This window comes from Molothrus ater, chromosome 7 (assembly GCF_012460135.2).
Source record: "Molothrus ater isolate BHLD 08-10-18 breed brown headed cowbird chromosome 7, BPBGC_Mater_1.1, whole genome shotgun sequence".
In the NCBI taxonomy this organism is placed as follows: domain Eukaryota; kingdom Metazoa; phylum Chordata; class Aves; order Passeriformes; family Icteridae; genus Molothrus; species Molothrus ater.
The window spans coordinates 5,350,129-5,372,533 of NC_050484.2; the positions used below are offsets into that span (position 1 = coordinate 5,350,129).

The 22,405-nt window shown below is 45.0% G+C and overlaps 2 protein-coding genes across 6 annotated transcripts in view; one reads left to right on the plus strand and one right to left on the minus strand.

Annotated features, from left to right (window-relative positions):
* Nucleotides 1-285: 285 nt before the first annotated feature.
* S100B (S100 calcium binding protein B) lies at nucleotides 286-11,555 on the plus strand. 2 transcript variants are annotated; one of them, XM_036387312.2, is made up of 4 exons: nucleotides 286-410; nucleotides 1,350-1,502; nucleotides 1,964-2,119; nucleotides 10,580-11,555. In XM_036387312.2, exons 2-3 carry the CDS (start codon nucleotides 1,365-1,367, stop codon nucleotides 2,102-2,104), a joined length of 279 nt encoding a protein of 92 aa, XP_036243205.1. In that variant the 5' UTR covers nucleotides 286-410; nucleotides 1,350-1,364; the 3' UTR covers nucleotides 2,105-2,119; nucleotides 10,580-11,555. The 2 variants fall into 2 exon arrangements, with proteins under 2 accessions (XP_036243205.1, XP_036243204.1); XM_036387311.2 differs by lacking the exon at nucleotides 10,580-11,555 and having other exon boundaries at nucleotides 1,964-2,896.
* Nucleotides 8,844-22,405, minus strand: part of DIP2A (disco interacting protein 2 homolog A) — a 79,264-nt gene continuing 65,702 nt past the window's right edge. For 3 of the 4 annotated variants that reach the window (XM_036387306.2, XM_036387308.2, XM_036387305.2), the window contains 14 exons: nucleotides 21,235-21,358; nucleotides 20,851-20,972; nucleotides 20,423-20,534; nucleotides 20,111-20,220; nucleotides 19,871-20,001; nucleotides 19,192-19,360; nucleotides 17,786-17,956; nucleotides 15,658-15,687; nucleotides 15,179-15,240; nucleotides 14,511-14,568; nucleotides 13,757-13,831; nucleotides 12,831-13,005; nucleotides 11,143-11,266; nucleotides 8,844-10,819 (listed from right to left, as the gene is read on the minus strand). In XM_036387306.2, coding sequence (XP_036243199.1) covers nucleotides 10,567-10,819; nucleotides 11,143-11,266; nucleotides 12,831-13,005; nucleotides 13,757-13,831; nucleotides 14,511-14,568; nucleotides 15,179-15,240; nucleotides 15,658-15,687; nucleotides 17,786-17,956; nucleotides 19,192-19,360; nucleotides 19,871-20,001; nucleotides 20,111-20,220; nucleotides 20,423-20,534; nucleotides 20,851-20,972; nucleotides 21,235-21,358 — 1,716 coding nt within the window. In that variant the 3' untranslated portion in view covers nucleotides 8,844-10,566. The remainder of the gene's footprint in view (nucleotides 10,820-11,142; nucleotides 11,267-12,830; nucleotides 13,006-13,756; nucleotides 13,832-14,510; nucleotides 14,569-15,178; nucleotides 15,241-15,657; nucleotides 15,688-17,785; nucleotides 17,957-19,191; nucleotides 19,361-19,870; nucleotides 20,002-20,110; nucleotides 20,221-20,422; nucleotides 20,535-20,850; nucleotides 20,973-21,234; nucleotides 21,359-22,405) is intronic. The other variant, XM_036387307.2, reaches the window with a different exon arrangement.

Below are 22,405 nucleotides of genomic sequence, written 5' to 3' on the forward strand. Positions count from 1 at the left end.
AGAGTAGGCATTCTATCTTTGAAAAATATGAACAAATAAATGGCACCATAACAGATTTACTGGTAATGCGTAACAACTGCGTCTAGGGATGATCTCCGTTTACTGCAATACATTTTGAAACGGGGTATACCCCTATGTACGTGTCGCTTATAAAAATTGGCTGATTGAAGTACCAGCAGGTAAAAAGGAGAACAAGGGAAGCAGGCGGTGTTTCCCTGTCCCAAGGGCGGCTTTCCAACGGCTCCCGCGCGGGCGTTGGGCCGGCCAGCGGCTCTGCGGCTCTGCGGGCACAGCGCCCGGCCCGGACACCCCGCCCCGGCCACGCCGCGGCCATAAGAGGGCAGCGAGGCCCCGCCGGGGGTGCCTGGCCACGCCGCATCGCCGTGCACAGCCCCGCCGGCAGCACGGAGGTGAGAGGGGCCGGGGATGCCGCGGGATGCCGGGGGATGCCGGGGGATGCCGGGGGCTGGCCCTGCCCGGGGGGGAGGTGGGCGCTGTCAGGGCAGGGTCACCGCTCCGCATCACCTCTGCTCGGGAGCACTCCTCAGCCTTGCGGACGGGCAGCAGGCAGGGCTGCTGCATGAAAAGGGTATTTTTGTTAGGATGTTTTCTGCCGTGTCTGGTAACAGTCTTTCGGTTGGGGCACTGACTGCTGGGCGGGGGAGGACATCAGCTGTGGGATCAGATTCAGTAGCTTGTGGTGGAGAAACAGGAGCCAGGTTGCAGGGCAGGAGACATTTACCGATGGGATATGAACGAAACGAGTGCCAGGCAATAAGGCTTCTTTATTTTCCGAGTCTTTGGGTTGGCAGCTCTCCGTCTCCACTAAAGAGATCAGAGTCTCTGTGGTTTGTCCGTTTGTGAAGTCTGCAGGGAACGCTGCAATCCGAATTATTATCATATCCCAAGAGGGTCTCCAGACCAAGTGTGGGAGAGGGAGGTTTGAGAGATGTTCATTTTGACCTGCTCGCACCCATCAAAACCGGTTTCTGCCGGGTTCCCCTGACTGCTGGGCTGGAGAGAGGGCTGCAGGCAGAGACACAGCCGAGGGGACCTGTGACAGCAGGGACAGCAAAACCTTTCCGAAGCTCCGGAGCTGACCCCATGCCTGCCTCTCTCCTCGTCTTGTGGCTCTGCTGTCTTCGAGAGTCCCTGGCAGCAGAGGTTTGGTCTCTCATGACCTTCCCCCTGAAGCCAGAGCTGCTGCCAGCGCTTCCCAGCAGAATGCCTTGAACGCGGCTCCGACCTTGCTGATCCATGGGCGGAGCCCGGGGTGGCCGTGCTTCCAAATCAATGGGAATTGCTGGAGCTTGCCCAGGCTGGCGCTCCACCGTCCCCTCTGACCTCAGGGCTGCGCCGCGACCATGTCTGAACTGGAGAAGGCAATGATCGCCATCATCGAGGCCTTCCACCAGTACTCCGGGAAGGAGGGAGACAAGCACAAGCTGAAGAAATCCGAACTGAAGGAGCTCATCAACAACGAGCTGAGCCACTTCCTCGGGGTAAGCACTGCCCTCCCTGCAGCCTGCCTGGGCTCAGGGGCCATCCAACAGCCCTGCACTCCCCAACTCTGTCTCCCACAGAAGCCTTGCACAGGTGAAGAGGTTTATTTACACAGCAGGACATTAAATCCTTTGCCCCAGCTCTACAGAGCAGCAGGATGAGGGGAACAGCCTATATGGCAGACTGGGGTGTGGGTTGGATACTAGGGAAATTACCTTCCCTGACACGGGGGACAGCCTCGCCCCAGGGGGCTCAAGTGTCCCTTCCCAGCAGCACAGCTGTGGCTGCAATTCCCCAGGGCACAGGGCAGTGCCCCACCAGACTGGGAACAGCCACAAGACATTTAGGATGTGTCTGAACAGAGATTCAGCCATGAGAGCACTTGGGAAACGGGGACATGTTACTGTCTGGGCCACGCTGTGGTCCTCCCCAGCTTTGGCCCCTGTTTCTATCCCTTCAGGAAATCAAAGACCAGGAGACTGTGGACAAAGTCATGGAGGCCCTGGACTGCGATGGGGATGCAGAGTGCGACTTCCAGGAGTTCGTGGCCTTCATTGCAATGGTCACTGCTGCTTGCCACGAGTTCTTTGAGGAGGAGTGAACTGGTGGGAAGCAGGTGAGCCCCTTCTGCTCATGCTGGAGAGAGGCAAGGCAGCATTGCTCCTCCAGGAAAAGGACTGGCTGTGATTACAGACACCTTAGAGTTCAGCTTGCGCTAGACTTAAGCAGCTTATTAAAAGTGCTGTGGCTTTGTGAACAAGAAACACTTGTGTGGCTCAGGAGAGGCTGTTGGCTGGTGCCCATTGGGCTGGGTGCAGTGAGAGTGCCTTGCCTCAAGCTCCTTCCCTGCTGTTTTAAGTCAGGAATGTGCATGGGGCTAGAAGCAGAGGGATGCTGTGATCCAAGCTTGCTTGCAAAGGAAAAAAGGAAATTCAAGGGTTGAAGGAAGAGGTGATGCAGAGGGGCTGGTTTTGGAAACTTGCTGCTGAGCCCACTGGCCTGAACAGGAAGGCTCCCAGTGATTTCCTGTGGGCTCTAGGCATGGCATTAGAAACCAGCTCCTGTCCCATCACAGGTGCTCAGCAGAGCCCACCCATTTCTTGGTACATGGAGACACCTTTGGCTTGCAAGGCAAAGTGTAACAATCTAAAAGCATAACCATCTGACAGCTCAGGCTTTCACTCGTTGATCAATCCTGCTTTAGCAGCCTGCAGAACTGGAAGCTACAGCATATGAGGCTCCTGCACTGGGGTCAGCTCCTGGGCCTGGGATATGCCTTGACAAGGTGTCCAGGCTCAGTCAGAAGGGAAGTGGGAGTGGCCCATGTGACCACAGACAAGGCACAGCCTCCTGCGTGTGTGGAAATGACAAGGAATAAAACATTGGTTTGGCCTCTGGTGAGAAATGTGTCCTTTTGTGCCAGGCTGCTCTGCACTGAGAGAGAAAGGCTGGGGGATCAGGCCTGAGGCACTGCCACAGCTCATGCCCCTGGGGGTCTCGTTGGGCACTGACCCCTCTTCTCTTGCCTGGTGTCTTTGTGACTGGCCAGACAACCCTCGATTGTCACCAGCACCGAGTTCCAGCTGGCTGCCCACACTGCCAGGTGTACCTGCCAGACAAAGGGACACAGGGGCCCTCTGCAGGATGTCACTGCTGCTATTGGGGGCATCCAGGGGCTTGCAGTGGTGAGCCCTTGCAAAGCCTCAGCTAAACCCAGAACAACCGCCCCAACACCTGAGCTTCTGCCTTTCCAGTCTGCACCTGCCATCCAGCTCAGCAGCACCTGTGAGCTGGGCCTTCCTGCAGCTCCAACAGTGACAGATTCACAGCAAAGATGCTCTCAGATGGTACTGGTTTTACCTCATTCCACATATTATAATGATTTTATGCACAAAATGACATCTTTGGACATCTTGCTACTTGCTAGACCATCTTGCTATTCTCACCAGCCTCCCCCAGGTTGTGCAAGGGGACTTTCAGGCAGAGCCAGGCACACAGACAGTCTCTTGTGATTGTCTCTTTGTGTGCATTGCTTTTAAACACAAAACACATTTTGCAGGATCGATTCTTGTGTGTTTCTAAATCTACTGTCAGTGCAAATGGTTTCTGTACGAGCCTCACCTCTCTTGCCTTTTCAAACAAAACACTTGCCTTCTTTTAAAGACTACAACTTAATTTACTTCCACAAACAAGGATCTAAGTAGAAGCAGGTGGTTTGGTTAGGAACCTGTGAAAGTCTGGGTTAAAAAATGCAGATGACATGAAAAAACCTCCCAGGGCTCCTTTCCAAGATGGAATGCCCTGTAAGCACAGAGTGTTCTGCACACTGTGAGCTGACTGTGGGCCCAGCAGTCTGACCCATCTGCTGCACCTCAAAGAAGTGTTTGCACTGAACTTTGTGTCAGAGAAAGGAACCACTTGGGAACACACTTGGGACTAGTGCTGGTGCAGCACATCATTTTGTCTAGATAAAAGTTAAACCAGACACCCTACCTCCCATGAGCCACATTGCAAGAGGGACAGGAAGAGTTCTTTTTGGAGTTTTTTTACAGCTTTTCCAAACTGCTGCAGCTGTTAGAAGTGACATAACTTAAAAAAATAATGGTTTTATTAAATTTTAATTAATCATAACCAGTATATTAATTATAAGCAGTACATTAGTCTTGTATCATTTAAAGCCAGCATTTAACAAAGTTGTCTCAAGTTACTTTTATGGGAACACAGCTTGGGAAAATTTCTGACACATTAAGTTTTGATAAACTAAATCTGATATGCTTCAATGAACAAGGCCTGGGAGATAAAGATGTATTGTTGAAGCTGGACATCTGGAATGCAGAATTTAGGGACTACAAGGACATTTTGCAGAAAGCAGAAGAGACTAACAAAGACTGTGTCTGTGTGTTGAAAAGTCCCTACTGGAGAAAACAGACAGTAAACTCCCTAAAAATATGGACTGATTAGCATGAACAGCGAGGAATCAATAACCAATAGAGAACAGTATACTAATAAATGAAATATAATTATGCAATTTAGAACCAATGAACATTAATTTGTTTGCTAAAAATGTAGAAATAGGTGGAAAAGTTTTGTATTTGTGCCTGTGTAGAGGCTGGAATTTTGTCAGCCATTTACAAACTCTGGCCAGGAATAAAGAACTGCCTCACTCTCCAGCACTACAAAGACACCATTAGAGGACGTGAAGAACACATTTTTGTCCTTGCAGATTTTTCTGTACGAGACATCTATCCGATCTCCAGCCCTTGCGAGGTTGCGACGTGCATGGTAGTACTTCAAGCTGAAAAGGACTGTGCAGAGAGCACTGTGCTCTACCAGCTTCTTGAAGGTTTTAAAAGAGAGGGGGCTTCCCCTTGAATGTGGTGCAAATACAAGTTTCCCAAAGTTTAGACAGTATTTCACAAGTTCCAGGGGCAAACTCTGGGCAAGCTTGTTGTCTTGGCACAGCTCTCTGAGCTGGGCACAGCGTCCTGGCTGTGAAAGGAGCATGGCTGCCACTGGCCTGCCAGCTGAATTCCCAGTCCTAAGCTGGCAGTCTTAAGGGTGAAGTTTAAACAAGAGCTACTTGTGCTGCTACCTATTCCTCTTCCAGCCCCTCTGTGGGAACACCTGTGCCTACCTTGAGGCTCTGAGATCCAGAGAACACAATGGTAGAGGCAGCAGAGAAGGGAAGGACAGAGTGCACTGGTGAGTTTGATGTGGTTTATGTGCAGCAAGGGGAAGGTGCAGCCCTGCACTGGCTTTTACTTCTAGAGCCTTCTTCTATGAAAGCAACTGCTGGACTTTGCAATGAAGATGTGAGAGTGAAAAAAGTGATGCCAGGTCTGTCTGGAAAAAGGAGATACAGAGCATTGTGTGCAGTTTAAATGCTGTTAATAAGAGAAGGAGGTACTTTGAGAACATCTTCTGTCTTGACACTTCCATCTGCATGACCTCTAGCAGCTGCTTGGACATTGAAAATATGTGAAAGTGATTGTGCTGTGAATGTCAGGCTGGCAAATGCCTTCTGTCCTGGCACATCTGTCAGTCAGAACTGCAGCTGGAAACACTTTGCTCTAACAGTGGACTCTGCCACTTTGAGAGAACGTGCTGATGCTATATATACAATTTAGGAGGAAAAGGTCAACCACGAGTATGTTTTGTCTAGCTTACAGACTGCAAAGGGACTATAGAGGCCAGCAGTGGCTTTCTGTTATAGGACTTTTTCTTTGCGAGCAGCTGCTGGACATTTTGAAGGGGTTTGGATCTGCGAGCGTTAGAGTGCAAGATGGCACACAGATCCTGAGGGAAAGTGCATATCTCCAGGGAGCTGGATGCAGTTCAGTGGGTGTGAGTTACATGTTGAGCAGCTGGTGGCACAGAAAAGCTTCTAAAAGGACGCGGCTGTGCTGCAATTGCCTTTTATTTTGAAGCTTATAAACTGCACAGCCAACACAACCACACGATAGCGCTGTCGACTCACAAAACAGGGACACGCACCGAGCTCGAAACCACCCCCAGGACAGAGCTGAGTCAGAAACGTCCCTGCTCTCCAATCACCTCTGCCAGGACAAAAAGATTTGGCTGATCTTCCCCTTGCAAGTACAAACTCTTCCTTGCAGCACATTCAAATGGCAACATGAACTCCTCTGCCCCAACAAACCTTTTCACTCTCACAGAGTCTGGTAACAAACTTGAATACATCTGCCAAAACCAGGGCTCATGTAAGTGTCAGTGGAGAAAGCTCTTTGCTGCCTACAATTTCAACTGCCCCCATCAAACTACAAACACACCCCCTGCTATAGCCCCTTTCCTTCTCAGCTCTAGGTACCATCCTAAGCCTTCAGTCTCAGAGGCAGGATCCAAATGGGATGGCACCAGGGACTGCTCACATGCTAAAGCTACAAGGACAAAAACTCAACAGCTTGGCATCTGCATTCCCACTGGCAGTTCAACAGCTTTAACCCAGAGAACTGAATATTAGGAAAAGCCTCTAAATTCACTGAGATCACCGAAGTGCTCATCCAAATTTACTTTCTTTGCCAAAGAGAGCAACTAGAACTCCATCTCAGAAGAAATGGCATCCCCTCCAAAATCCAAAACATCCAGGGACTGATCCCCTACACATGTGTCAGAACACTGCTATTGGGCATTACCTGCCCGGGGCACTTGATCAGCTGCACACCAACACTCAGTGTAGCTGCTTACCTTGTCCAAAAGAAGTGTGCTGGCAGAATTTCAAGAAGGCTACCTCTAACAAGTGGAAAACACATGCCAAATTGAATCTTTCAGGAGGGAGACTGCTTTTCAAAGATGGATGCTGACTCCATGATTGTACAAATTGAGTCAGTGCTTCCAAACCAAATATGCCAGGGTAGAAAGTTGCTGCCACCCTTGAGCTGCACAATGCAGCTTCTTATCTGCACCTCCAACGCTGGGGCCAAGTTCTTTCCTTCCCATGAGGAAGCACTGCCATTCTCATTCAGGAACTTACCAAGCACAAGTTGCATACCACGTCCAGCACTGACTATGTCCAACAATGGCTCCTACACACAGAATCACAGAATCACAGAAATTCTAGGTTGGAAGAGACCTTTAAGATCATCGAGTCCAACCCATGTTCTAATACCTCAACTAGATCATGGCACCAAGTGCCACATCCAGTCTTTTTTTAAACTCTTCGAGGGATGGTGACTCCACGACCTCCCTGGGTAGATGACACAGCAATGTCTTGCTGGGCTGTACCATGCCCTTAGCTTCTCACTGCTATGGAGCCCTGTGTTCTGCCTCTCTTGTCATCTCAGTCTAACTGGAAACACTTTTAGCACAGCAGCACAATCTGGGTGAAGAGAAGGAGACATGAAGCACATGTTTTTATCCTGGCACATTTTTGTAAGAGACTTCTATTGGGATCTTTAATCCTTATGAAGCTGTAATGTGCACAGGGGTCCTTCAAGCTGAGAAGGACCATGCAGAGAGCTGATCCCTGTGGCCTCAGTGCCTACTGACACCTTCTATGTTGGTTATTTCAAGCTGCTGGACACGCTGGTGCCACTGACGACACACAGGGTGTGCACAAGTGTTGGGGGCTTCCTGCACCTGCTAGGTATGGCCCCCATCCTCCTCCCTGAGGGGCACAGGTGCTGACAGTGCTGGGTGCCAGACTGTGCATGCATCCCTCCTTCCCCCCAAATGACCTCCTGGCTATGCTATCCCATCTGGCACAGTGGAGACTGCACCAACCTTCCTGTGGCTGGCCCTGAGCCCCCCCAAGACTACAGCCTCAGCTATGCTGGCAAGGTGAGGGATCACCTGGGCAGCCAGTAAGTAAGGGTGTCCTTTGGCTTTACTGCTGCACAATGGGCTCCTCCCATCGCCCTGCCTGCTCCCTGAGCCCACCTCTGCTTCCCTGCTCCCTGTGCTGGGGGAGTCTCAGCAGCTGGCAGGGTCACTGCTGTCTCCTGTATGTGCATCCCTGGTAAAGTGTACTATCCTTGCTTTGGCTGGAGCTGCCATGCCATGCCACGCCACGCTATTCCATTCCATCTCATCCCATCCTAACTCCCCTGGCTGGCAGGGACATGTTCACCTGCTGAGCTGTTGTTTTCCAGGGCATCCTTGGTAGTTCAAGGAGTCCTGAGTATGGCCCTCACCCTCTCCAACCCTTTTCACACCCAACATCCCCTCTCCTTCTCATCTTTCCTTCCCAGGGGACACAGGGGCCCATGGGACTTACTGGCCTGCAGAGAGAGCCTTCTTTACCCTGACAGCTCTGGAGAATTTGGCAGCACAGCCTGATGAAGTTGCTGGAGGGCATCATCCCAGTGCTGCTGTTTCTCCTTTTCCTTTTCAGTTAGTGCTTCCTCCCTGGCAGTCATCAGCCCAGATCTGGCATCAGGCCTTTCTGTCCAGCTGGTGCCTTCTGCAATGTCTCCCAGGGGTATAAACTTCAGTGGATGTCTGGCTGCAAAGCAAGCAGGGACAGGGCCAGTCTGTGCCTGCAGCTGGAGCTCAGAGGCCTGGAGAGGCTCAGCCATGCATGGAGCAGCTGCTTAGCTGCACCATGGCCGTGACATCCTGCCAGCCCTGCCCTGCCAGCCCCACAGCAGAGATGTCATACCTGACACAGTGACAACAGCAGTGCAGCTTGGCAGAGGCTCAAAACACAGGAAATTCAGGAGCATCCAGGATTTACAACTCTTTTACCTGCAAAGCAATTGCAGTGAGGTTTTGCAGAAAAAGCTCTTAATGCATTAAACTGATATATGAGTGAAAACTGGTGCTAAGCCAAGGTTTTGACCTAACAGCTTGAGTTTCAACATTCATCAAGTCAGATTGGCAAGAGCTGTTCTGAAATGTTTAATAAGCTTTTTGTTTTAAGATTTACTTTACAAGGCAACTTGTATCACTTTCATCAGTATCTCAATACAAAAGTCTTACAATGCTTTGTTTGCTAAAAAACTACAACATGGAACTGGGGGTTAGGGAGTTGTCTCCTTTTGCCAGCTGTTTTGGGAGGAGGGCTGTCCCACAGCCTGCTGCTGGAGGCTGCTGGGCTCAAACAATAAGTTACACAAGTTCTGTACATAATTACAGTCAGAGTATGCAGCTGTATAATACACCATAGGTAAACACCACCAGGGCCCATAACTACTATAAAGGAGAGCTTTTCTTGAAGATTTCAGTTTGACCATGGATAAATCTAATCTATCAGGGGACTGACGTCCATCTTTCTTAGGCACTGATCCAGGCAGAATTGCCTTGCAGAAAAATCTGGCTCTTTTGCAAACTTGTGCATTATTAAAAAAATTTTCTGTAGCTCTCAAGTCTTTAACAAGTTTATAAAAATAATTATTTGCTAGTCTTGTGCCTACCTTCAAACACAGAATTACTTGAATAACTTCATATTCTCTTTCTGTATTAGGTTCACTGCAGTATTAGATCAGGCAGAAACTCCAAAACCTTAATTAGTCCAACTGTGACCCAACCAACTGGATATTTTAGCCTGAACAAAAGAGTTTAAATACAACTCCAAAGAAAACAAACAAAATTTGTACCACAACAGCTCAAGCTAACTAACACTGAATGGGTTTTCCATGGTGGGAAAAAAAAAGTTACTATTTCAAGTTTTAGCACAGAATATTCAGGGAAAACATTTTGTAAGCCTATGCTTTGTAAACATTTATACAAATCATTCAGAGTGGCTTTGGAATGGATTTTTGAATCCTTGGCATTATGCAGGGCAGGAATTAACAGCTCACACTATGAAAACAAGCGACTTGGACATGGAGTTAGAAGAGCAAGAGCACTGAAGGCTCCTGCATCAAGTACTTAAAACTGGATATTACTTTGTATTTTATTATAAAGTTTATAGCATTACAGAGTCCAGCATGGCACCGTAAGTAACCTTGTTACAGCATTTGTTTTTGCTTGGTACAAAAAAGCTGATCAGCAGCATAACTGTTACACTGAATCCAGGATTGGAAGGGGTTGGCTTCTTCTGAATAGGGATGAGTCAGTGTTTTAAAATAAAAAGGCTGCATTTTTAAATCTCAAATATGTGCAAAATGCCTTTCAGTAGAGAATGTGGCAGAGGTGTGTGCAATGTTGAAGGATATGCCCCAACCCCAATACTGCCCATATACTGCAGTCACATGGAGGGTGAACTCTGGATGGTTACTCACGACTTTGGGTGCTGTTTCCAGGAGTCCTCCTCACAGCTGCTGTTCTGTCCCCACCCCACTCTATGTCCTTTTATGCAGTGCATCAAGTACTGACATTCATAATTATTCTCTCCTCTCTGCCCCCCCCCCCAAAATAAAATTGGTCCATGATAGTTCTAATAAGCTTCCTTCAGGAATTCCAGTAAACTCTCCATCCTAAGACAGCTGTGACTGTTACAATGAAAGCAAATGCAATCTGGGAGATGAAGGGCTGCATGTAAAGAGAAGTATCTCCATTTTCCTAGGGTCTTCAACAGCTTGTAAAAACAAGAGCATGGATTCCAATGTTATTATGAGGAAAGCCCCTTGGATTTTGGTGCTTTAGCCTTGATGTTATTTGCTGTTTTCACATGTTGTAGGCAACATAAATAGGATCCAACTGATCAGCTAGAAATCCGTCTCTCAAGTGCATCCGTTGTTTCTCGCCGCGGGAGTTGATGGGAATGACCCCGGGATCCACGATGACCACGACACCAACAATGAGATAATGCTCTTCCAGGACCACGTTGGTCACCAGTGCCACCAGATCCAGAGCTTCCTGCTCTGAGCCTTCCAGCTCCACCACCACCACCAGCAGGTTTGTCCACGTAAACACAGCACTGTCGGCACGACACACGTGTTAATGGGGAGGAAAGAACACCTGGATAAGTCACTAAAAGAGATTATGAAAAGAAAGACAAGGCCTCCCAAAGCTTACAACTAAACCTGAATGCTTTGAGGCTGGAGAGGATAACAGCCTCAGTTATATCCATAACTCATTAGGGCTAAATGGGAATAATACACATGAGAAGACATCATCCATGAAATCCCTGAGATGTGTTTACCACACCCACAGGTGTACATTCTGACACTGCCAAGGAACTCATAAGTTCTGCTTTAGAAGAAATAAAATGATAGAGAAGAACAATGCTGTGGTTCTTACCATTCTGCAATGCTCTTATGTGCCCTGATGACAGAGGTTTCTATGTCGATGGGGTGGTACCTCATTCCTCTGAGCTCCAGTGTTTCATCCAAAGAGCCCACCACATACAAGGCATCGTGCCTCTCTGCAATACAGCACGCACATTTCAACACCAGCACAGCTACAGGACAAACACAGTCACTTGTAGGAGCTTATTCCTGACCTTCTAACATGTTCCCAGTGCTTCCTAGGGGAAAGTCTATAATGCACGCTCCAGCATTTGAGAGAATGAAGAGCTCATGCAGCACTTCTGCCTATGACTGCAAGCAACTGAAATCACAATGAAAAGAATTTCTGGGTCATCCAGTTCTGTCCTTCGTCTCATGTAATGTAACCTCTGTTCATAAACCCAAGTAAAATCCACCATTAAAACATCTTTTTGTTCCACTGTTCTTACCAGACAATTCTTTTTTGATCAACACAACCACTTTTCCAATTCCCAAATTTAACTTCTTTTTTTTAACACCAGCTTACACCCACTAGTCCTCATGCCAGCAAAATTCTACTCAGTTTCTTAAGATCCCACAGTTTACAAAGTAAGAAGAACAACTCTGTCCTCTCCCCAGCCTCAGCTTTGCCAGGTTAAATAAGCAAAGCTCTCCTGGAAGACCCTACCCTACTCTCAACATTCATCCTTGTAACTCTGTTCAGTTCAATTTTGCTTTTTCTTTGTTAACTATTTCATAGTCTTGTTCAGTTATGTTACTGGAGGTGTGAAAATCATGCTGGGAAGTTGTATTTTGTGTATACTGTAAATTCACTGCCCACAGCTTCTTAAAAACTAAAGGACAACTGACATTGTTCCATGGTGATAAAAATCTCTGTGAAATGTGATTTTTCAGAAAACTACAAGGCACAAAAACTTGCTATTGGGATTCAGTGGCAGCAGTCAGGACACTGACACCATTCATTTAAGTCCAATCACAGAAAACCAGCAATATACATTTGTTACTAAGTGAAGAGCATCCAAACTCCCTTCCTTAGAATGTTCAGAGACTTATTTCTTTACATATATGATAACTAAGAACTGTATCTGCTTTGTGTTCTGTCTCAACAGAAAACAGAGCAGATGGAGGATAAACTCTTCGCAAATTCAGACATTTTGGCTTAGACTAAAAAAACCCAAGTTTAATAATTTATTTTCTATACTGGAAAGTTTCTCCTGTAGGGGAATAGAATATAAGAAAATAAAGAGAGTGTAGAAAGTAATTTACCCCTAGGGAGTTGCAGCTGGGCCAATTATCAAAGATTAGGAACAGGCCTGACTTTAACAGGCCATACATGAGCAGAAGAGTGCTATAAGAGTGGGGTGGCTGGGTGAGAAGGGAACTGGGGGTCAGCTGGCTGCTTTGTGAAGAAGAAAGAGTCAGTGCTCTGAGAGCTGCCCACGAGAAACACCAAGAAGGTGTGAAACTTTTGTGATAAGGAGACAGCAGTGTGGAACCCCTGCAATAGAGACGACAACATTCCCCTCCAGACCTTTAACTTCTGAAACACTGCAACATCACCGGTGTCAGTGCACGTTCTGAACCTGCTGAATGACAGAACACCTCCCCCTTGACTCAGGAGTCTCCTGTGATGGAAGTCAGCACAAGCCAGCTGGAGAGCCCCCCAGAAGCCCTGCAGTGAGGAGTGTGCTGTCCCCGTACCCCCGCTGGCGTCGGTGAGCTCGGTCCGGCGCAGGAAGCCCAGGTAGCCGGTGCGCGCCCACAGGGTCTGCGTGTCCCCGAAGCTCAGGCGGGCGGTGAAGTGATCGGCGTGCAGCGCCTCCTCTCCGTACACCGTGTAGTAACCAGTGGCATTGTGGGGGCTGCTCACCCAGATCTGGGGGACAAACCAAATCCAACTGCAGTGAACATGGGTCATGGTGCCAGGCACACTGAGCATCATTAATTGATTTAAAAGATCTGTTTCACTGACCATTTTCATTACTCCAAAATGCCAGTTTAATTGTATAAAGCATTATATATATATATATATAAAATGTATTATATATATTATATACATCTATATATATTAAAAATGTATTATAGATATTTATTATATATATTTATTATTATATGAAGCATTATATATATTATATATATATAAAATGTATTCTATAGATTATATATATATATAATGTATTATATATATTTATTTATTATATATATATTTATCATTATATAAAGAATTAACTTCTGACCAGAGAAAAGGAGTTTTAGGTACATGTAACTGGGGGGTAGTAAAGGCCATAAAAAAATGAACCAGGCATTTGGCTTACTGGAAAGGAACAGCTGCTAACCTATTAGCTGGGCATCTTATTACACAACAAAAGATGCCTATAAAACAAAGGTCAAACCAAGCAGCAAATTACCTACTGCTGCTGCCCACTGATGGGAGTACATCCCTACCTGTTCTAGTTGCTGGGCAGACACAGACTGTGCAGCCACATGTGCAGGAATGCACACGGTGCCAGCTCTCTGTGGGGCTCATTCACATCCCACTCAGGGGAAGGAAGGCATTTATCTAACAGGAGGTATCCATGCATCACATCACTGCCCACACACACAGTACAACAGTACCAAAGCTTTACCTCTCCTAAATGGGAGTCTCCCAGAGGTCCCTTGGTTTCTGTGTGTGCTATGATGACCTTGACTCCCGGAAGAATCTCGAGTAAGAAGCAAACAGAAATTAAGAAAATGAATTCATCAAAAGAAATGTTAATCAGAAGTCAACAGTCTGTGCTTCCCTTTCTACTCCTTTCTGCACCACAGACACCAATCATCGCTTCCTACTACAGTTTTTTAAATTGTTAAATAATTCTAACTCTGAGCAGCCATTTTGCAGCTTCAGCTTTGGTTTCACACCTAGAAAATGCCTTCCTTATGAAGGTCTCAGATTTGTTTTGGTGGTACAATATATCCTATTGCTTCATGTCATGCACCTGGCTTCACTTAACTACTCACTCACAACCTGTTCTCCTGGACACATTCTGATTAGCCAATCTCATCCCACATATTCTTTCATGAGATCCACGTGATGCAGCTCCCCACCCAGGTGAGGGCCATGAGGACATAACGAGTGTCATAATGGCTTTAAACGGTAACAGGAGGTTCAGAGTAGATGTTGGGAATAATTGTCCCCAACTGAGGGTGGTGAGGCCCTGGCTGGTAAAGGCTGTCCAGAGAAGGCTGTGGCTGCCTCACCCCTGAAGTGTCCAAGGCCAGGTTGGACGGTGTACCCCCACCCATGGCAGACATGGACTGGAATGAGATGAGCTTTGAAGTCCTTTCCAACCCAAACCACTCCTTGATTCTGTGAGGAGGAAGGATGACACTGTCTCTCACCTTGCCAGACTCCATAAGTGGCAGACTGTGTGGAGAACCTCTCTCTACCAAACGCACCCTGAGAAGATAAGAGGAAGGAATACATTTGTACAATGCTTTAAGGACTGTTGGAGATTAGGATTTTTTTTTCTTTTCTTTTTCTCTCAGGGAGTTTTCTCCCATCTGCTGCCTAAGAGATGATAATGACTGTATTTAAAAAAGACAAAACATGCAGTCAAGGAGGAGGGGGAAAGGTGCAGCTGGCTGCACTCTTGTAGCTGAGGGGCTTTCTCTTGGGAGACAGCCCTGCTCTCTTCTGCTGATGCTTTGGGCTCTTCCATTACCCTTCAACCCAGCATCCTGTGCCCACCAGTACAGCCCGTGGTTCCTGTTACAGCTACAGATTTCTGCTATGTTCTGTTTGCCACTCAGGGAAGGCTGAGGAACAGAGCTGTTTTGCTTTGAAGAAAAAAAAAAACCACAAAAACTATGGGAGATTCTAACTGTGCTATTTCCACTACCAAGAGGATTGTTAGGGAGCAGGTTTCTTGGAATTGCACAGCACAGGGATATAATATGGGAGGAAGTCAGTCGGCTGCTGCCAAGGACAATTCAACAGACCAGTGCAATGAGGCTGAAGTTTGTTCTCCACAGCCACTGAAGAGTTAATGCTGCAACACAGACTGTACCTGTCGTGTCGAAGTGCTCTCATATCTACATAGACTGTTGTTGGATCTGGTCCTGCTGTTCCCTAAGAATAAGGAGGAAGAAACAAATTCAACAGAAGCCACAACACCCTGCTTTCATTCTCACAGCCACATAAATTCACAAAGTTCCTTTCTTTTTTACAGACACTTAGAAAGAACTTCCCTAATGTCCAAGAAATAAAGTAGCCCCCCATTCTACAGTGACTACTGTAGAGCCTTTGCTTTTTATGGAATCCAATCAATGAATGCACAGGTGAACTATGTAGTACAGGTGAGTCTAAGTTTGCCGAATTTTTAGATTTAAAATTCACCTTTTAGGATTTTATTTGAGTAAGCACCTGCTCTGTAACCCACATAGGCAGTGCAAAAGGATGCAAGCACAAACCTATGTGGGCCTAGTCCCTAAGACTGCAGAAGCAGATGGACTTTAGGACGTGACAAGCACACATGCATCACTATACCTGTTCAGCCAGCTTGCCCAGCCTGTTTGGCTGACAGCAGGACCACAAACAGAAGTAACAGAGGCCATCAAAGTGTGGGAAACAGAGAGAAAGGGGAAAAAAAGAAAATACAAACAAAGAGGCACTGGAAACATAAGATACACACAGTAAGACAGAAAACAAAACTTACACTGTTTTAGAATGAAAAGAAAATTTCCATTTCAGATTATTTAAGAGCTTGGCACTTTTAGGTAGTTCTTTTGGAAACATGCAAATCTCAGATCATGTAACAAAAGAAGGCTACAGCAACTCATACATTGCTTTATAATAAATCCCTTCTCCCTCTGTAAGACTGTTTGCAGCTTCTGAAACACCTCAGTGAACCAGTTTAGCAGGGCTGGAAGACATGTATTTAGCCTGCTAATTTGTATCAACAGTTTGGTCATTCATTTACATTCATTTAAATCCAATTTAAAAAGTCTAATGGAGGAATGGGGGAAGAATGGGGAAAAAGGGGTAGAAAACCCTCTCACTAAAAAGGGTCTCAAGAATGGAAAACAGAGATGAAAAAGGCATGAAATGAAGGGGAAGCTTGACTGCCCAGCAGTCCTGTATTCCTCACCAGGTTTTTTTGGAGGACTTGTTATGCTGCCATTCAGTATTTTGCAGAAAACTGTTTCTCACCCCTTGTTCCCAAACTGGCTTTTGAAATTTTTATTCACACAGGCAATTTGGAAAGCTATTCTTTCACAGTTGGCAGCTTTATTCAATGTTAAAATCTTAATTTGCTGTCATCTTGATTTCACGTGCATCCTTCCTGTTTTTCCACCTATTGATTTATAAAATCACTCTGACATTTCTTTATAACCATTTAGCTTGGTCTTGTTAAAAATCCTTTCTTCTTTAATTGTGAAAGAAACTACAGAAACTAAGGAAACAATTGTGAATGGCAACATATTGAAGTAACTCATGTCCCAGAATATCTCTCTTGTAGGAAAACTAGAACACTGTAATATATTCTGAGAGATAAAAAGGCTTTTCTTCATCTAGTGGGCACCAGGAAAAAAAACAAGAAAAGGAAAAACAAAATTTTGCTGAAATACAGTAGCAATTTACATAGAATTCTATTTTATTAAGTGTAATCCATACCAATAAAACTGGAAATTAAATTTACAATTACACATACTTAATCATGTGCCCCCTAAGATATCCCCCATGTACAAAGCTACATATTGCCTCATCTGAAACCTGAGCAATTTATTTACTAACTCAAGCATCCTCCAAACTCCAGGGTGCTTTTCCCACTTTCTAGTCCATGCTAACTTAATGGCTGATTTTTCAGGTAAATTTTGGAATATAAATGTGTATGTTTATTATGTATGTATGTATGTATGTTTTTTTTAATCTCTTGACTGGAAAAGAAATACCTCATTAAGAAAAGTTAGATTTCATCTGATTAAATTGCACATAAAAGATTATTATCAGCTGAGTACTAAACTATCAAAGGTGGTTCTAGCCCACAGAATGTCATTATCTGCAGACTGTGAAGCATGGCTGAATACTTTATGGGCATATCCTCCCTCTGAAAGCTTGCAATTTCACAACTTAAAAGTTAAAAAAAACAAAAACCAACAGTCCTGCTCTTACACAAGGTGAGACAAAAATATTTGCATGTCGCTAATACTCATTTGAGATCTTTAAAAATTAAAAAAAACCCCTGCCAACTGTGTTAATTTTTCTGAGTCTTATTTGTGAAATTCTGTTTTCCATTTAATTCCACATTATACAAAACAAGACAAAATCTGAATCACACAAAAGCTGAAACAGCATTGCTTGTAACATGCAATATTTATGTACAGGAAGCTGTTTATTTAATGCATAGTAGGAAGGAAACAAGTTTCTTAGTACTGACCCTCTGGATTAGAAAAGCAAATCAATTGGTCAATTAGTACAGAAAAATGAAATTATCATAATCAACATAATAGTAAACATCCTATTAAAAAGCTTAGCTTGACTTGGTGATGAAGCAAGCAAGCAATGGAGCTCTAGCTCATTACAAAAAGGGTTGTAGTGAACATGAACAACCTGAACATGATTTTCTACCAAGTCCCCAGAGATTCTGTGCAAGGAAGCAGCAGTTGAAGCTCACCTGTAAGCAAATGGCTACGTTGACCCTGCACCCAAAGGTGGTGCTCACTGCACGGGCAGACAGGCCCAGGTCTTTGAAGAGCTTGGAGAAAGACTGGGTGAGGGTGATCCTGGGTCTCTCCTCGGCCACCACCATGCAGGTGCGCACGCAGGACAGGTTCACCCCCTTCATCTGGGAGGGTGGGACAGAACACACACTGTGACTGCAAAGGCAGCAATTCTAGAGAGAAACGGGTTTATTTGTGCAACAGAATGGCTTTAAAAGCACTAGAGTAAGACATGAACTGTTTTAACATTACAGGTGTCGTGTAGCTGCAACACAGTCACTCAGCATTTTGAGCTGAAAACCCCTCAAAATGTCATTTTGCCACAGGGCTGGACTGGCCAGGGACCTGCTGGCTCCCAGCACTGTGCAGTTCAGGTGTCCCAGACATCACCAGCTCCTCTCAATGTGAATGTGAACCTGGAGCAACTGGCTGAGGGCCAGGATTTCCTTTGGTGAGGAAATTCCAGGAAATTCCTTGTTCCAGTGGAACAAGATTTTTTTTTGTCTTTATTGACAGCTTACAGTACAATCACTTTTTTGTGAAGGAACTGCCACACATTCCCAGTAGAAGTCCTGGGCGGCTGAGTTACTACAGCTGTGGGAATACTCCTTCTTCTTTAAGGAAATTAAATCTGAGTTGAGAGATTTCCCTCAAAAATAAATATATGTAGAGTGTAACTGATGTTAGGAATCAAAGAATCATATAGCATATGCTTTGGTTGGGAAGAAAAGAACTTTAAAGCTCATCTCATTCCAACCCCTCTGCATGGGCAGGGACACCTTCCTCTAGATTAGGCTGCTCCAAGCCCCATCCAACCTGGCCTGGAACACTTCCAGGACAGGCAAGATTATATCCATTTTAGAACATAACACTTTTGGTATCAAGTGATATCTGAAAGTAAGTGACCCGTGGTGAGTTCTGGGAGCCTTTCTCTTCTGGCTGTTTTGAGTGAGGTTTGTGTTTGGTGGGGATTTGGGATTTTTCCTTCTGTTGGTGTGTGATTTGTCTGGAATATTTTTTGCTTGATGTTGGGTTGTTTACTTGTCTCAGACACAAAGGTTGATAGGCTTGCTATGTATTTTGCCCAAAATCTCAAAAACATCCAGGAGCACAGAAGTTGCACAAATAACTAAGCCAGAAAATACAAGACTTTTTTTCCTCCACCAGAAACATGGAAGCTGAATATTCCAGCAGTCTCAAAACTCCCTAAAAATCAAATCATAATGGAAGGCTCTCACAGGAACACTTAAAACCTCATCTTCTCCAAGCCCAAATGAAGTATTTTGGAAAGATACTGAAGTATTTCTGGAAAGATACAGGTATGTTTATGTCAGAATGTGGAAAAATGAAGCCCACTCACCCGGAGAACATCAGTCTGTGTCCCAAGGCCCTTGGTGCATATCTCCATCACGGAGTAGGAGCAGAAGGTGACACGCACTTTGTACTGGCTGACAGCAGACAGCCACAGAGACACATTGCTCTCCAGCTCCAGAGGGGGCACCAGGATGGACTGGTGACCTGAATATATGCTGGGGAGAGGAAGCAATAGGAACATGAAAATTTAATTAATTCATGTATATGGCATGCTTCAAAAGGCAAAAAACTTGCAGCTTTGTGAGATGGGCTGCATTAGAGTAGGTATCTGGTTGAATCCAGTCAAGACTCACTCATTTTAAGAAACATATAATTGCTTCCTTTAGCAGTATTTCTTACTGCATACTAATCTTGCAGTGAACACCTTAAAGGTCTTGTCAAAACATGTGGTTTAATCTTAAAATACTTTAAAAGGATTTACTCAATCAATGTGAAACAGACAGTGAAGTCCTTTTCTTTTCTTCCTTGAATTTGGTATGCAATTAATTCCACTTGCAAACAAAGTTACTCCAGTAACTAACCGAGTGAAATGGATTTTCTTATCACAAAAAGCGTTTTCTGAACTACTGATAAAAAGGTTAATTTGGGTTTCTTTGCCAGTTTCTCCCTGGGGTTCTAGAGAGGGCTGAGCACAGGTGAGGAGAGCCAGAGCTGCAGAGCCATACCTGCACAAGCACCAGAGTGCAAAGCCCAAGCCACAGTAGGGGTCCAGGCAGATGGCAATCTGTCGGGACGGGTACAGCTCACACTGCAGCTTGATCGAGCGACATAAGGCACTTGTGGCTGCGTGTGACATCTGCAGGAGGAAAACAGGACCTCTCAGGGACCTTCTTCTAGAAAAAGGGTTTCACAGATTTCTTTATAAACTTCAAGGAATAAAACAGGATTATCTCTTGTTACTGTACCTTTACTCCTGCTAATATACCAGTAGTAGACACACTGAAGTCCAAGTATGCCAACATATCTGGAGATGTAGGTCTGAAAACACTAGCCAGCTTCTTTTTAGGCATATCATCTATTTGAAATACATAAGTAGAGGAGAGTACCATATTATTTTGGGAAAAAATTTATCTTCACAGCATTATCATCAGATCCTCCCTGGAGTTTCTAGACAGCTATTTTAATGCAATGCACAACACAGCCACTCAATCAGGCAATTGTGGTGCAGCAAAATAAATGTATCACTCTTGAAACTATTTCCATTTTGGCTATCCTACCTGTATCCAAAATAGTGGGCCACGTTTTAATATCTACAGCTGCTGCAGCCTCCTTGGACCTGAGCAGTTTCATTATAGCTTGGGTGGTCAATATACATGCAGACTTACTGACCTGCAAAAGGCAAAGTATTAAGACCATTGTTAAAACCAGGGAGTGCATGCTCAAAGTCATGTCATATGCATCCAGATGAGATAAGCAGTAAGATGAAGAGATGAAGATAGTAATTGGAAACAAAGCAAAATATATCACAACAATAAAACACCATTTTAAATAAGTTTCTGAAGAAGTCATTACTGATTCAGCCACAGCACACTGAATATTTATTTTCTAGCTTATTTTACACTGACTGTGGCAAAGCAATTCATCAGGCTGCATCAACCATTCACCATTCCCCAAAAGCACAGGCAGAGCAATGTCTCATACCTACCTCTACAATCATTTTGACAGTGGGCAGAGTGGTAGCAAGGTTCTGAGGATGAGGTGGGCGGACAGTGATGGGAACACAGCCAGCGTACAAACAGCCATAGAAAGTTGCTATCAAGTCTACTCCTGGAAAGGATATTTGTGAAATTAAAGCCATTTTTATCAGATCAATTGGCCAAATTCTTTCACCAAAATCAAAATACCCACTGATTTGTGTTATTAAGACACAAGGATTTGTCACAAGCATCTGTTCAAATCAACAGGCTGTTCCACACCCAGCTTAAAATGTTTTGCATTTGAGAGCTAGCAAAAATTATTCCAATTCAATTAATAAACAGAACTTCTTTTCTTGTGCTGTGTGACTGTGGGTTTTGCTGTGTTGCTTTACCTGGAGGGTAAACCAGGGCCACATGGTCACCAACGTTCAGCCGTCCCTTCTCCATCAGCGCCACTGCCACTCTCTCTGCCCTCTTGTGCAGCTGGATGCACGAGGCAGTGCTGGCTACAGTACCCTGCACAGGAGACAAGTGACAGCAGAAACCTTTACAGGAACAGCAGCAGCTCAGTGACTTGGATATTGACATGAAAAGGGGTAAACCAAGAGGGTTTCTCCCAGAGACAGGTCAACACACAGCACGGTAGCTCATTAGTCCTCAGCTATTTAAGAAAGGTGTTCACCAACAGGTAATTTTTCTTTGTGCCCAAGTTTTGTGTTTCCTTTTGCAGAGTCTCTATGCCAAGGGTAAAACTTGCCTGAACAAAGTGACCTGGGAAAGGCTGCTTCATGCTAGAAAAGCTCCCTCAAATATTCTTTACTCTGAGATAATTCAATCAATTAAATCAAATTCAACAATAACAATGTTGAAACAATTTCTTTTGCTAAAGCACAGTCCCAAAAGAAAAGTTAGAAAGTTTGAACTATGTCCTAAACTCTTTTGCCCTTCTGAATGAGACCTACAAATCCTTCACTTCCCAAAGATTGCTGCTGGACTTTCTGGAAGACTCCTGTCTGCAGCACAGCACAGCACAAGGCAGGTCCAATTTGTCCCTGGGCTCTTATTGTCACTCTATGTGCCATCCTTTTTGAGGGCAGAGCCTAGCCCAGAGCAAGGCATCAGTATATCCCCTGCAGGATGTGACAGTGCTCCTGGAAAATTTGACTCCAAAGCTGTCCCAAGGGCTCTCTACTTAGGCTCTTGATCTTCTTATCAGGAAATTCTCCATTTCTGACTTACAGTTAACCCTTGTGCTCAGGAATGAAGACAGAATCATGGCTTCCATTAATATGATAAAATTGTGTTCCAGCAAGAAATGCAATTACTGCAATGTTTTAAGCTAGGCAGAATGCATACTGAAATTCCAGTAAGTGGAATAAAACATATGACATAAAATTCCAGAAGTGGAAAAATTTATGCTACTTACTAACTAGCAATTTTCATCTGCTTCATTAAAATAATCTGCAGCATTTCAAGAAAAGACTTCATGAAGGAATTTTCTTAGAATCTAATAATCTTTTGCTTTGGTTTTAATCTCCAAGTATGACCTAAAGTGCATCTTAC

Bases quoted from the DNA above. Each gene is read 5' to 3' on its own strand.
- S100B (XM_036387312.2), top strand. From the start codon at position 1,365: ATGTCTGAACTGGAGAAGGCAATGATCGCCATCATCGAGGCCTTCCAC. The intron at 1,503-1,963 runs GTAAGCACTGCC...CTATCCCTTCAG, and splicing joins AGCTGAGCCACTTCCTCGGG to GAAATCAAAGACCAGGAGAC.